At 37.0% G+C, this 13,943-nt stretch overlaps 1 protein-coding gene across 1 annotated transcript; it reads left to right on the top strand.

Moving 5' to 3' along the window:
• The first annotated feature begins 6 nt into the window (after window positions 1-6).
• Window positions 7-5,463, top strand: RSL1D1 (ribosomal L1 domain containing 1). Its single transcript, XM_026076688.1, has 7 exons — window positions 7-181; window positions 812-960; window positions 1,056-1,157; window positions 1,791-1,884; window positions 1,972-2,100; window positions 2,911-3,129; window positions 4,516-5,463. Exons 1-7 carry the CDS (start codon window positions 134-136, stop codon window positions 4,825-4,827), a joined length of 1,053 nt encoding a protein of 350 aa, XP_025932473.1. The 5' UTR covers window positions 7-133; the 3' UTR covers window positions 4,828-5,463.
• Window positions 5,464-13,943: the final 8,480 nt, after the last annotated feature.

The following is a 13,943-nucleotide window of genomic DNA, read 5'->3' as shown; positions in this document are numbered from 1 at the left end:
CTGCCCGCTCTGAGCCCCCCCTTCCCCGCGCTGCCGTTTCAGACCGCTGCCCCACGGCATCCGGGCCGACGGCGCCGAGGTCTGCCTCTTCACCAGGGACGAGCCGGGCCTGGCCGCAGAGCAGACCGAAAACATGTACAAGAAGCTGCTCGCGCAGAAGGGCGTCACGAGCGTTAGCCAGGTGAGAGCCGCGGTGGGCGCGGGGCCGCCCCGGCGGGGAGGCGGAGCGGTTGCCTTGCTTGCTTTTTCTTTTCTTTTCCCCTCCCCACTGTTTAATAGATGTGCTTCTGTGTCAATGATCTCTGGCCAGAGTTTTTCTGAAAATTCAAACTGCATTTTTTTTCTAAACTTCAAAATTTACTCAGAGTAATTTCTTCAGTTCAAAACTGAGTCTATTTAATAGATGTGTCTGCTAGAGAAAATGGTTCAGTATTTAATGTGAATAAACTAACAATTTAAAAAATTCACAATGTGAAACGATAGGAGCCCTTGGCAGCTCCATTGTATTTATGCCACTAGCAATAAAAGTGGAAAATTATTTTTATTGTTATATTTACTTCATTTAGGTGTTACCATGTGCTCTAGCTCTGTTTGGTGCCATGCAGTTACTATGCAAGAGATCCATACTGTTTGACTCTTAAATAAAAAGAACAGTATCCTTTTTCTATTGGTTGTCTTCAGTGTTCAAAAATTGGGAGGACAAAATAACATCTTGATAGACTAGCAATTACACAAGTTAGTTCTGTGCAGTTTTAAGAAGTATTCTAGGCTGTTTTCAGCAGCTGGGACTAAGCTGTTGCTTACATTGCAGATCATCTCATACAAAACTCTCAGAAAAGAGTATAAACCATTTGAAGCAAAACGTCGTCTCCTGAACAGATTTGATCTCTTCCTGTCTGATGACCGAATTAGAAGACTGTTGCCCTCACATCTAGGAAAACACTTCTATCGAAGTAAAAAGTAGGTCTTTAACTTCTGTGCAGCTGCTTTGCAGTATCTTATAAAACTGAATCTTCTTTGTAAAGTGTTTTTCCCTCCTCCCCTTTCTTCCTTAGGGCACCTTTATCTGTAAACCTGAAAGCCAGCAACCTTGCTAAGGAACTGCACAAACATATCCAGGGAACTGTACTCCCAGTTACCAACAAAGGTTGCTGTTAGTAAGTATAAGTCAATTAATGCTTCACTTGGACTATTGTACCTTAACTGTAGGAGTTTTAAGTGAGTTATTTATTTTTATTCTATTAATATGTGAATAAAATAAGTTGAGGCACCATTCTAGATATAGACCCTTTTGAATCATAATATCTGTTGTTGTTGGGTGTTTTTTTTTTTAATAATTTTAATGAGAAGTCTTACTGTAGGATATCACTTCTTATCTCTTTTTCCTGATAGTTAAGGAATTTCTAGGCAATTGTCACTATCAAACAGCATATACAATCTTAGAAATATTACTGTTAAATTAGATAAAAACTACTTTCAAAACATTCTATTCTTCTAAGACTTTTTTGTTTGTCTTGCATCTAAAACCATCTAAATCTGCAATATGCTTAGTAATATAAGGTAGAAGTTACATATCCAAATACAAAAAGGTTAATGTAATACAGGCAAATCCATTGTGACTTATTACAAAAGACTACTGCAATAGCAAGCCATCCATTACGATAATTCCAGATAAGTGGGTTTTTCATTTCTGGATATGCCTAAGAACAAGTCAATTGATTAGAAGAAGTATGTTTTTTTTGTTGGTTTTTTTTTTTTTTACCTATACGTAAATATTACTCTCCTTTCAGTACAGCACGTATAGGTCACACTGGAATGGAAGCTGATGAGATACTAGAAAATGTCATTGCTGCAGCTGAGGTGATTGCAAAGAAGTTACCAAAGGTACTGCTGACTGATGACACTAAATTATGAAATGCCTTGGCTTCAGCTTTGTTATTTTTATATAATACGCACTTTTTTTTGTTGCAGAACTGGAAAAATGTAAAAATTCTTCACCTCAAAACAGTTAAATCAGTTGCTCTTCCAATCTTTACTGCACAAATCTCCAACTTAGATGAGCTTGACAAAGAGCCATCTGTTGATAAAAAGGAAGAAGAGGTAAAAAATTTATTTGAACTAAGCCGTGAAACCCTATGGAACCGCTTGTTCTTTGAGTACTCTTTATGCATTATAGTATCTAATATGTTGGTTCTGAACATGTTGGCAGTGGATTCCAGGCATCTGTGGCTACAAATGGGTTAGGTACTCCTGACTTTGGGCACTTGCAATACTTGGTATCATGAGCTCATGGAAACTCCCTGATAGGTTATAAAGCAAACTGGAAATAGAATAGTAGCAGGCCATTCTGTAAGGTACAAGTTTCTGCCCTTTAACTGTAGGGATCTGAGATTTCTTCTCAGAACTTTTTGCTTGAATTTAATGTTTATTCACATTTCCCATCTGAAAATACATTAATTAACATATACGCAGATTAAGACTATGCATCCATTACTTATCTGCTAATCAGTGGCATCTGAATAATTCACAAGCTCAAATATTTACATCTGATTTTGGTGTTTTTTCACCTACTTATCTTGAAAATATCAGCTATTTCTTTACACAGAGTTTTGTGGATGATGTTTCTGTGCCCAAAATAAATTGAGAGCATACACATTCAACTTACAGGCTGTAATCCTGACATTATTGCTGTGCATTTATGTAGTTTTTGTAATGAACTCTTCTCACTCTGCCAGTTATGCTTTTTTTTTTTTTTAATGTTTTACATATGGTTGACCAGTCAGGTCTATAGAACAATATTTACATCGACATTGCTAGAATGTCTTATGTTTTACCCATACTAAAACAGATCATTATATATTTAGAAATACTGTGGGTATATGTCTGAGATAAACTTGCAATTAATTCTAGAAGAAAAAGAAAAGAAGGGAAAAGAAACCAAAGAAAGCAGGTAAAAAAATGACTTCAGGTGAAGTTGCTGTGACAACTGAAATTAATGCTACTGCTGCTAACCAAGAACCAGAGATAAAAGAAAAAGCAGAAGTAGTCCAAGAACCAGATGATGATGACGATGGAGAAATTCCACAACTAGTGCCTATTCAAAAAACAACCAGCATAGCTGAGCTGAAGGTAATTGTCTATTAATATTGAGAAACTCACATTTTGGTTAAAACTAAACATTCTGAACCGATTAAATTCATTGCTCCTTAGAGAAAAATATGTTTCAACATACATCAAGTGAAATGGATTTTTGGGGGGGGGGGTAAAATACTATGAAAGCAAGGAGTTAGTATATGTGGGGGGATACCTTGGGAACTTTTCTATTAACCCCTCTTACAGACAAAGGAAGCCAGTACTTTGCTGTCCTTTACTTCTGAATAGTGGCAGTTCTGTCTAGCTAAAATGACAGGTCTGAAGTCAGAAGAAGGAGAAATGATTGAGAAACAGCTTGGTATTTAATTAAATTAAATATTTAATTTCTAAATTAAAAACTGCTTGTAAAAATTAATTATATTTTAATATATCATCATCTGCCTGGAGTGCAAAACTTAAGGAAAAACAAACAACACATTCTGTAGCATAGTAGCCTGCAGTATTAATAATCACAAAATATAAACTGAGAGCCCACAGCTTGTGTGAAATACTGTACAGTTGTATTATTATCAGTATTGGAGACAATGTGGCTCACATGACTAACATGCCTGCTAAACAACCAGACTGATCGTATTCACGTTTAAGATCCTAATTGTTTTATTCATCCATTTTGTTTCGATAACATTTCTAAATTCAGTTTAGTTCATGATTGGAGTATACCCTTGAACTCTATCTATGTGCCTGTTCAGGGATGTCCAACCTACAGCTAAGAATACGTGCAGCCCACCAAGGACATTCATACAGCTTGCTTCAAGCTGCTGTCATATGATAGGCCTAGGTTAGTTCATGTGATGAGATGTGCTTGCCAGAGCCCTGGGAGAGATACAGCTGGAGTTGGATTGTATGAATTGTTCTGTTGACAAAAAACCTGCTCTCATGGGGGCCTCTTGGGAATGTGTGCCAGTCTCTAGGGAGTACTAGGCTTAGTGCATAGACAGATTGCAGTCAGTTTATATCTTCACAGATCGGGTCTACTTAAAGTCCAGCTCTGCTGAAGCTAGTAAGTCCAGACACGTGGCAAGAAAGGGACTGTGGTATGAAGCTCTGCCAGCAGATTAGCTCAGTGACCTGGCTGGCCAAACAAGTGAACGTCCGTGCATCAGCGAAATCTATTTACTGCCTTACACTGTTACACACCATATTGTGTACACATGATATTGTGTGTAATAGTGTTTCATGACTGGTGTGTTAATTCTGCACTTCCTGCCTGAAATGTGAACAGATCATTTGTGCTAGGGAATAGTGCAATTGATAGAAAGCGTTTGTCATTTATGATAGTTTTCACTGATCTCTCTTCTTGGAAAAACAGTGAAGATGTTTCTTATGTAGAAGGGTAATGGCTTTTTTGTCTCTTAAATACAGAAAATGGAACCAAGTCAGAGTCCAGAAAAAGGTGACAAGCTGGGCAAGAAAACTAAAACACGCCTTGGTAAAAGAAAAACATCTCTACCTCAGGAGACTCCAAAAACAAAACATAAAGTTACTGAAGAGCGGGCAGACTTGCAGATATCACCAAAACAAAAACAAGTCAAGCAGTTCAGCATGCCAAAGGAGGCAATAAAGGAAAAAGAGCTGAAAAAGACTCCCAGAAAGCCTGAAGCAAAGTCTTTTGCAACACCTAAAGCTGGCAAACTAGTACAGTCAGCCAAGAAATCTTCCAAAACACCAAAATAAACACCCAAGAAAAAATCAGCCTGAGTATTATCTATTGTAACATTTTATATAGTCATTCAATGGTGTCTTTTTAGGAAGTAAATATATTAATGAAATAATGTACCTTCTTAAGAAAATCTGATCCTAGGAGCTTTTTTCACTGAGCTCTGTAATGATTCTTTAGTGTTTCCTTCTAATGGAGGAGTTGGAACAAATAAACACGCTAACTTGGTTGGCTGTATTTCTTTGCTTTTTAGACTAGGAAAAGATAAAAGTTCTTAAGAACTCAAGTGTCAAAGGGCAGGGAGGGGACTATTCCGGGCAAAAGTTGAGGAAATGTTGCATAGAATGACCTCTTTCCTTCAGCATAACTTGGCACTGGAACAAATACTGGCTAAAGCAAGTACCAAGAGTAGTCAATTTAGCTTACAATTTACAAGATTAAATCTGAAATAGCTGCTATCATTTTTCTTGAATTGTTCAATATAATGAAAATATCAATTTTATTCCAGGTATGTAAGTCAGCAGCTTGACTACAAGCAAAGGTTAATGTATTTTTAGCTATTTTTACTTTGGTATTCATCTACAGATTAAAAGTATGGACAATTTAGTCAATTTGGATGTTTATTCAAAATAAAAACTATTTTTAAACTGTCAGTTCTTGAATTCAAAGTCATAGCTATGAGAGGGGATAAAATGTGTTGGTATAGATTTTCTCACACTGCAGATCTTTTTATTGGAATGGTAGGTGCTCTCTTTTTTCAGCACTGGATAGTACAAGAAACTGGTTTTGTTTTCCTTTTTTTCTTCTATCTGTTTTTGGGCAAGTGTTCAAGAACTATACATGCTACTATCAGCAAGCATATTTTTCCCTTCTGTTCAAGCAAAATGTGGGTTCAGTAGCTTGAACAGTTCCAAGCAGTACAATTTGTTTATTTTTGCCTTGTGCTAGTTCCTCTGTGACTCAGACCCCTTCTCTGTCAGCTGTTCTCTACTGTCACTCATTCATTCATCCCCTTGACCTGTTAAACTGTTTTTTTCTCTTATGTCTGTGCAGTTTTGCCCCCAATGTCCATTCTTTTCAGTCTTTCTTCTCTACTGAAGACTTATTTTCTTCACAATAACTAACTTGAAATTTATCTTTTGGTACAACTCCTGTTTTGAACTGTTCTCTCCTGTTCCTTGTTCTCTCTTCACATAGCACCATGCAAGAGAAATAATGCAGCTTTCCCTCATCCAATTCTCCCATCTTCCTGTGAACAGAGATGTCTGTTCTTCCTTAGAAGTGGAATATAATAATAACAAATTCCCACATATTCTTATATATATCCATGGAGTACTTTTCAGTTGTCTGATGTTCTTCTCCATTTCAGCTTCTGTTGCTCCAATGAAACTATTCTCAACAAAACGCAGTGATCCTACAGGCTGATCTGACACTAAGAAATGATACTTAAACCTTTTTCTGGCTTTTCCCTTCAGGAGGTCTGATAGTTGAATGTAAAATTTGTCTTCCTTCAACTCCCATGGCAAGGAGTTTTTTTTCTGTATTTTTATATACAGATTCTGCAACAGTATCCTTTACAGAATGCTATTTTATTCAATAACTTTTATTTGCAGATTGAAATTATCTAAATTTGCTTCTATGGTTAAAAATGTACAAATGTATCCTCTACTTTAAACAAATCTTTCACTGCAAACTAAAGCTTGCACCCTCTTTGGGGAGAAATGTGATTTTTTGATGGATGCCTAGCTATATGGTCAAGCTCAGCTGCAGACTAGCTAAGTTTATGTTCATGTTCATATTTCAGATTTTTCCCTGTTATGCTTCCTCTCTTCACTTTTGGACGTCACCTTTAACTTGCCTATCGTCCAAGACCACAATTCATGTGACCTCTTCCCTAGGACCTCACTTCCAAGTTGTCTGTATTTTGTAGAGCTCATGCAACAATTAAGTTGTCCAAGGACTCCCTTGTTCACTGTGCTCCAGGTTCACATTGCAGTCAGCAAAGTCATTTATGATTTTAGCAAATGCAGTCTAATCCATTTAAATTACAAACGTGAATTTATTAAACTGCAATTTTGACTATATCCTCTTCAAACCCTTGGGCTTGTTTTCCCTTTCTTATCCTACCAAATAAGGTTTCTTTACTTTGCAAGGCCTGTCACAACCTATTTCTATCCTTTTTTAGTATTTCTCATGTACTGTTAAGATGTTGGCTTTCTGTTTGGTGAATCCGTTATATTAAAAGGCAACTTTCTGGGATTTTTCTACACTGTCCATAACACTTCAGATAGAACTATATTTCTTTTCCCTGAACTTTACAGGACAAAAGTTATCTTGCAAGTAAAGTCATGCTTATCAATATTGTTTCATCACATCTTTGCATTTACTAGACTTATTTTTTGAAGCTATAAAATCACTGAGAGAGACTGTATTTCTGATCTGTTTCGACAGCTAGGGGAATAGGGTTCTGTTATAAGATAAGGGTTCCTAAACACTAGTGTAATACAAATAATAACAAACTGATTCTAATATGTTTCTTTTTATAAAATATTCTGAGTTTGAACACTATCTTAATATAAAAAATAAATCACATGCATTTACATTAAATGTTTCTATAGCTACATTTTCATATTTTAAATGTATTTCATAAGTACTCTTTTATCAGAATACAACAGATATGGTTCTTACCCATTTAAATATTTTGTAATGGATAAACTTTAGCTATATGCTGGCCATAGAACTGAATAGTAGCTTGTAGAAGGTTAAATTGAAACTAAACAGCAGTTTAGGGAAATACCACGCAATCTACATCAGGCCCCTGTTTGTAGGCTGGGATGCAACTTAAAGCATTCTTTACCATATATATCTCTCTAGCTCCTTCCTCTTCTTAGTCAACTATTCTTAATAACATTTTTCAGAGAGAATGACAAGTAAAATATAAATATTTATTCATTGAAAGTGAATTTTATAATCTATTACACTAAAAAAAGGACTCATTCCAGTAGCAGAGAATCTGTTTAGCATGTCATTTTTACTGCAACTTCTTGCATGCTTTTTCGTTTTCTAAAATGAATTAAAAGTTAAAGCTGGTATGGATGATAGCAATATATTGTGCTCATTAGCAGATACATGTTTTCACATAAGATAAACAATGCAGTGCTCTTGTTTAAAGTCATTCACTGTAAATGTATCTTGTTAAAGAATATTTTAGTAACAATATTAGAGTGACATCTTCCTTTGCCTTTTACTTACTTGCTTCGGATTGTGCCTTAAACTCAGTATGGTATATTTTGTTTGATGGAACAAGAAAGAACATTCCTCTGTGTTATTGAGACTTAGTAGACATGGAAACAATTGTTTAGTGACAAAAATACCCAAAGATAAACTAATCTTGTAACTTCTAGGGAAGTTTATGTGAGTTAAGCTTATTGAAGTTATTCTCTGGGCTTTTTTAAATTTATTTTTATTTTATGAAAGGGATAGTAATAGCAGAACTGATGCAGGGTTTTACTGATGACAGTTCATATGTCTATCCTTTTAACATCTGAATTGCTGTTTGCAACTCCTTTGGGAATACAGATGCACATGTTAAATGGTTATCAAAATCAGAATCTCTGCAGATTCTTAACATACTAGTATAATACAAATAACGGTGTTAGAAGTCATATTTGGTAAAAAACACTCGAGAAAAGAATACCCCAAGCAGCAGCCTCATGACAACTTTCTTGGGGTCTATGATTTGGAGGATATTTACGTATTGTTTCCAGCAGTTGGCACAACAGTGTGCCCTAATGATTATCCTTTTCTCCATTTCTTGGATGTATGTCTTTGCCTAAATAAAGCGTCTTATTAATCTGAAAGAACTCTTCTGACTGTATCCATGAGACATTGACAAATGTTACCAGAAAAGGCAGCAGTGCTGAATGTTGGTTGGAGCACTTTGATAAATTCTTTTAATTTTGAATCAGTGAAGGAAGTAACTTTCCTAAGTTATTTTCAATCCTCCTTTCCTTTGGGAGGTGGCCTGAACACTGAACCAAGATTCAGGCCATGGATGGAATGCTTTATTATTTATAAGCAAAGTGAGAGAAATCCAAGAGTATATTTATTCCTATAAATGTGAAAATTAAGATAATTCTTAAAAAAAAAAAAAATCATAGTCTATGCTCTCTATCCATGGAAGGAAATTAATCCCAAATCTGTTGGGTTTTTTTTAATAGAAAAAAAACATTTCCCAAAGCTAGTGTATTAGCCTTTTTACTTGTATCTTTGTAGGCTTGCTCCAGTTATTCTTTATGACATAAACAAGATCTCCTTACCTTCACTTATGCGACGTGTTTCTGCTGCCTGAACGGTTGAAGGTATCCCTGCAAGTTGGTCACAATACAGTTGTTTCCTCCATCTGAAAAACACCAAAAGTTATATGAATTTAGGAGTGTGCAAGCTATGTGAATCAGTCCCACAGAGGCATAAAAAACACACACTGCAGAACTGAAAAATTATATATTTGAAGTTTTACAGAATAAGCAAATTGTTGTTTCTCTATGATTTATTTCAGGTCCTCCTCAGACTGAGAATAAAAGGCAGATTGTGATGTAAACCCCTAAAGATAAAAAATCTTTCTTAACAAAATTTTACTCAAGTTCAGATAGGAAAAAGGTCATAAAAGAAGACAAGATTAGCCAACAGTCTGTAACCTGCTGAGTTCTGATAGGAAAAACCTATCCCATTTCCTGTTAAGGACATCCTATACCAATAGATTTGCTGCCTGTAAAGTACCAGAGCTAAATAAAAAGTGGTAAAAGAAACACTAGAGAACATGAAAAGGTTCTGCTTGATAGATGGTATCAACTTTCTGTAATTCAGGAACTCCCATTCCAGTCTATCATAATCTTCTTTAAACAAGAAAAAGCAAGTCTGTCTCAATAATCCCTGTTAGTTCCATGCTGACGGAAGATACTGTCCTGATCAAAAGTAATCCTAGTCCGGGCTGTGTATATTCCATAATAGCGGACTGAGAGTGAATGCAGAACTCACCCTCTTACTGCAAGCATGTTCTTGTTCTAATCATTCATGCTAAAATATTTCTTAATTTGTGGATGAGCAGAAAATTATGAAATGAAGATCATAAAGTCTGTATCAGTAATTGATAGTGAAACACACTAGTTTGCAAGGACTGGAAAAAAAAACCCTTCACATTAGAAAAATTAACGGGAACTGCCTTGGAACATAGTGTGTAATTCTCTGTCAGCGTGAGCCAATCCATGCCGGGACTGCAGCAGTCTTGCCTCTTCTTTCATACCAGCACTGGAATTCATGCAGCTAGGTGGTTAGACATGTGAAGCAGCTGATCCAGCTACAAGCTAACCCATGGGGGGAAGAAATACAGAGCAATTGCTATAGCCGAATTTGTTCTTTTTATGTTGCAGAGTACCCAGGACTCTGACAGTTAAATAAGTAAGATACGCATTACTGATGTGATTTTCTTCTTCCTTTAACCAGTGTACTCTTTAGTTAAAAATTATTGAGAATTAAGAAAATCAGTGGGAAATAATTTGACACAAGTACTGCAGATCTTCACTTAGAGCCATTTGCAGTAGTCACTCCTGCTTAGAAGCAGCAAATTACCATTAATGTTAAAGGGAGTTATATTTCCCAGTTTCTCAACAAACTATATACTTTGAAGATCACTGTTGAATGATGAAGGAGTTAAATTCATTTTGTTTATTCAGGAAACTATTTCTTATTAATGTTTCTCTTGCTTGTTTAAGAGAGTTAGGAAATCTTGTCACTTTGCTGATCAGGAAAGGAGGAAATAAGGAAAACTAACATTCATTCCAAATAAGTTGAAGCTATGCCTACTGCTGATGTGTCACAGAATCAAATCAGGTGTAAAACACAGTTGTTTTCATTTTGCTAATTCCAGCCAGCCATCTGTAAGGACCAAACCACCACTTTACTTCCTTAATATAACTGCGGATAAGAAAAAAAAAAGGAGAGTGATTTTTTTGTGTGCTCTTTGTCAGTGGCAAGTAAGATGGAAAACACCTCCCCAAGGGCTGAGCTGTTTTAACTCTGCAAGACACATTAGTGAGTATCAAGTTCAGTCTTAAATGAACAGCTAGCATGCAATAGTCAAGTCTGAGCCTATGTAAGGACATTTCTGGGAATAGGCATCAAGAGGCTAAAATAAATCAGGTATGTTCATGTGTAAATACTAACAGATATTTATAGACCAAGCATTTTTGTTCCTGTAATTCTTGTTCTCTTTTGACTGACTTTAGAAATAGAATGTGAAGGGTTTAGTAGGCATCTGAATAATTATTTAAGGTACTGTATCTTTGACCCTACAATTTTTTTTCTTTAAAAAATGAAGGGGGTAAATAGTTTAAGCTAGCTCCTCCTATGTTCATGGAACAGCTAGCAAAACTATGAGTCTTATAATAAAGCTATAGTACCATAAGTGCTCTTGGGAGTCTCATAATTTTGAATTTAAAATGGGGACTTCAGTTAAATTCTTACCCAAAATAACACTTTCAGTAGTACTATTTGCCGTTAACTTTTTTCTTAATAGCAATAAATTCTGTCTGTTTACTATTCTCTTAATAGAGAGTAAGTTATCTTCAAAAATAAGGAGCTGTCACGCTGTATCTAAGCTCTTGAAGCACTTTAACAAATAGAACTGGTGCTTTCTTTAAAACACATCTCCTTGAAGAAAGTGCTTCATGGAAATTAGATAATAATTAAACCACTTTTGGCTATCTTTCACGTGAACTTAAATTTCCTTTATAAATACTGAAAGTGTAGTGACCTCATGGAGGGTGGAAAGGAAGTCAATTAGCTTTCAAAATATCAGCAACTTTCCCCCCCAATTTTTTTTTTTTTTTTTTGGTGTGAATGAAATTAACAATAAAACAGGTTACATGGTTCATCTTTGCTGTCAAAAAATAAACTCTTAATTTAGCTCAAGGACAAGCTTCTGCAGGGAGTTGTCTTTCTTATTTGAAAGGTTTAATAAAGATACTACTGAAATATTTCCTGTATTATTGCACAAAGTGGTTGTTCTGACTGGATCTGATTCCACATTTCCCATTTGTTCTTCATGTTAGTTCTAGAGTGGGCCCTAACCTGTGTACCTGGCAGGGATAAACCAGTTAGGAAGGAAGTGTTTCCGAAGACTGCCATAAATGTTAGAAATTAACACTATAATGAAATAATTAACTGACTGAGTTTATTACTCTGCTGGAGCCAGACTGCATTCTTCCCCACAATTACCAAGAAGAATAACTGCTAATAATAAAGCAAAGATCTGAATATTATCAAACAAATCTTTGCAGGAGGGATGCTGAGAGAAGATAGAAATTTCTTTAAAAACTCATTTTGCAGAAGTTAGGTCTTGGGGACCTAGACTTGGTGCACATAATAAGAATGCTGGAGGGCTAGAACTCTGGTTTTTAATAGCTCTTTCCAAATAATTTAAGATTACTAATATTGACTTGCTTAAAATTGCTTCAATGCTATTTTTTCCTGTTGCAATTAGATCTGACTTTTAACCCTAGCAATCTTCAAATTAAACAAAATGCTCATGGCTGTTTCTTTTGGGTTATATATGATTATCAGAGTTCCTACTGCTCTCAGGATCCTAATATTAGCTGTACTTCCTAAAAGCCATCCTGCATCTAATGGACTAGAAATCATAAGAATTAGGCAGGCATATGAAACTCACTTGGAAATTTGGATAACTGGCATGTTATCTTCCTTCCCTTACACTTTTGGGAGGTCAGAAGTTAGATGGTTACTTAACACCATAATGCGAGGCAGAAATAGAACTGCATTACAACGGGTCTTTTACTGAAGCTAGGTTTAAAACTTAGAATCTGAAAGATCAACGAAATAATTGGAGAATAGCAGAATAGGCTTTTTTGTACTATAAGTGATTTTAAGAAGGTTTTATAGGTTGTTACTGCAAGTCCCAAAGTAAAAAATATTTTATTATCAAAGTAAATAAATAGCATGGGGTATTTTTTTTGTTTTGTTTTCTGTTTGTTTTCTTTCACAGGACTTCAGCTTGTGATATTTAAGGACACCTTTTGTGGAATAGTGTCTGTAATACAGGCAGTCCCTAGTGAGGAAGTGGCTTCACCTATTCTTGATTTTCCATCTTCTGTGAGAGTAGAGATAAATGAACTAAATCCTGTGACCAGCACTGAGAGCCCGTGGTGCTACTACAGTAAACCAGTTACACTCGTTGTTGGAGGAATGCTCGTCGTCAGCAGCATCGTCATTGGCACCATCCACTTCACCAAATACGCAGATGTCCCGTATGCTCTTGGGCCTGTCTGTCTGTCCATTGGCCTGATGCTCCTAGTTACTGGGATCATGTGGATACCCATCGTTAACCAAACTGTTAGGTATAAAGGGCTCCTGAGGGCACGTGCAAGAAAACATACAGCTGTGTATAGCTCTTGTGCTTGAGGACTTGAAGTGTTAAACAGCAAAAAGTTATGTACCCATTGATCGATATACACAAGAAGGGACTGAAGTGAAATATGTATCTTGCCTTTTATATAGATGTTTTACTTGTTGGATTTTTCGTCTTTACGCTTGTGTTTTCAACCACTTTCCTTGTTAATTTGTAAAGCTGATGTGGGATTGTAACCCTTTGTTTCAAGCCAATGTCTTCAAGAACGTAGCTAAAGCTACCCTGCGTGACTCTGTACAAGCCCATTATAGCTGTCTCACACCCCTCCGCCGTCCCCTAGTAGCTGTTTTGGACCTTGTCAGGAGCGCTACTGTCCCCTGGGGGGAAGGGGGGCTGGATTTCGGTAAGCTGAGCTAAAAACCTTACCTCCCTTTATCACTTGATGCCTCCTCGGGGCCGCTGGCACACCAGGCCCAGCAGCGCCTCGTGCTCCTCCGCACAAGGAAACGGCGGTGACTGCGAGGCACCGGGGGCACCCCGGCCCCACCGCCCGCTGCGGTGGGGCGGAGGGGGCCGCCCCGCACCCGCCATCTCCGCCAGCGGCCCTGGCGCGGCAGGGACAGGAGCGAGGGGCCGGGCGGCTCGGAAGAACGGGGAGGCCTCGGCGGCCTGGAGACGGCGCCCGCGCTTCGCCTCAGCGGCGGGAGGGGG

This window comes from Apteryx rowi, unplaced genomic scaffold (assembly GCF_003343035.1).
Source record: "Apteryx rowi isolate R43461 unplaced genomic scaffold, aptRow1 scaffold_436, whole genome shotgun sequence".
NCBI classification, from domain to species: Eukaryota; Metazoa; Chordata; class Aves; order Apterygiformes; family Apterygidae; genus Apteryx; species Apteryx rowi.
The sequence above is the reverse complement of the archived record's forward strand: the minus strand, read 5'-3'. Positions and strand labels throughout refer to the sequence as shown.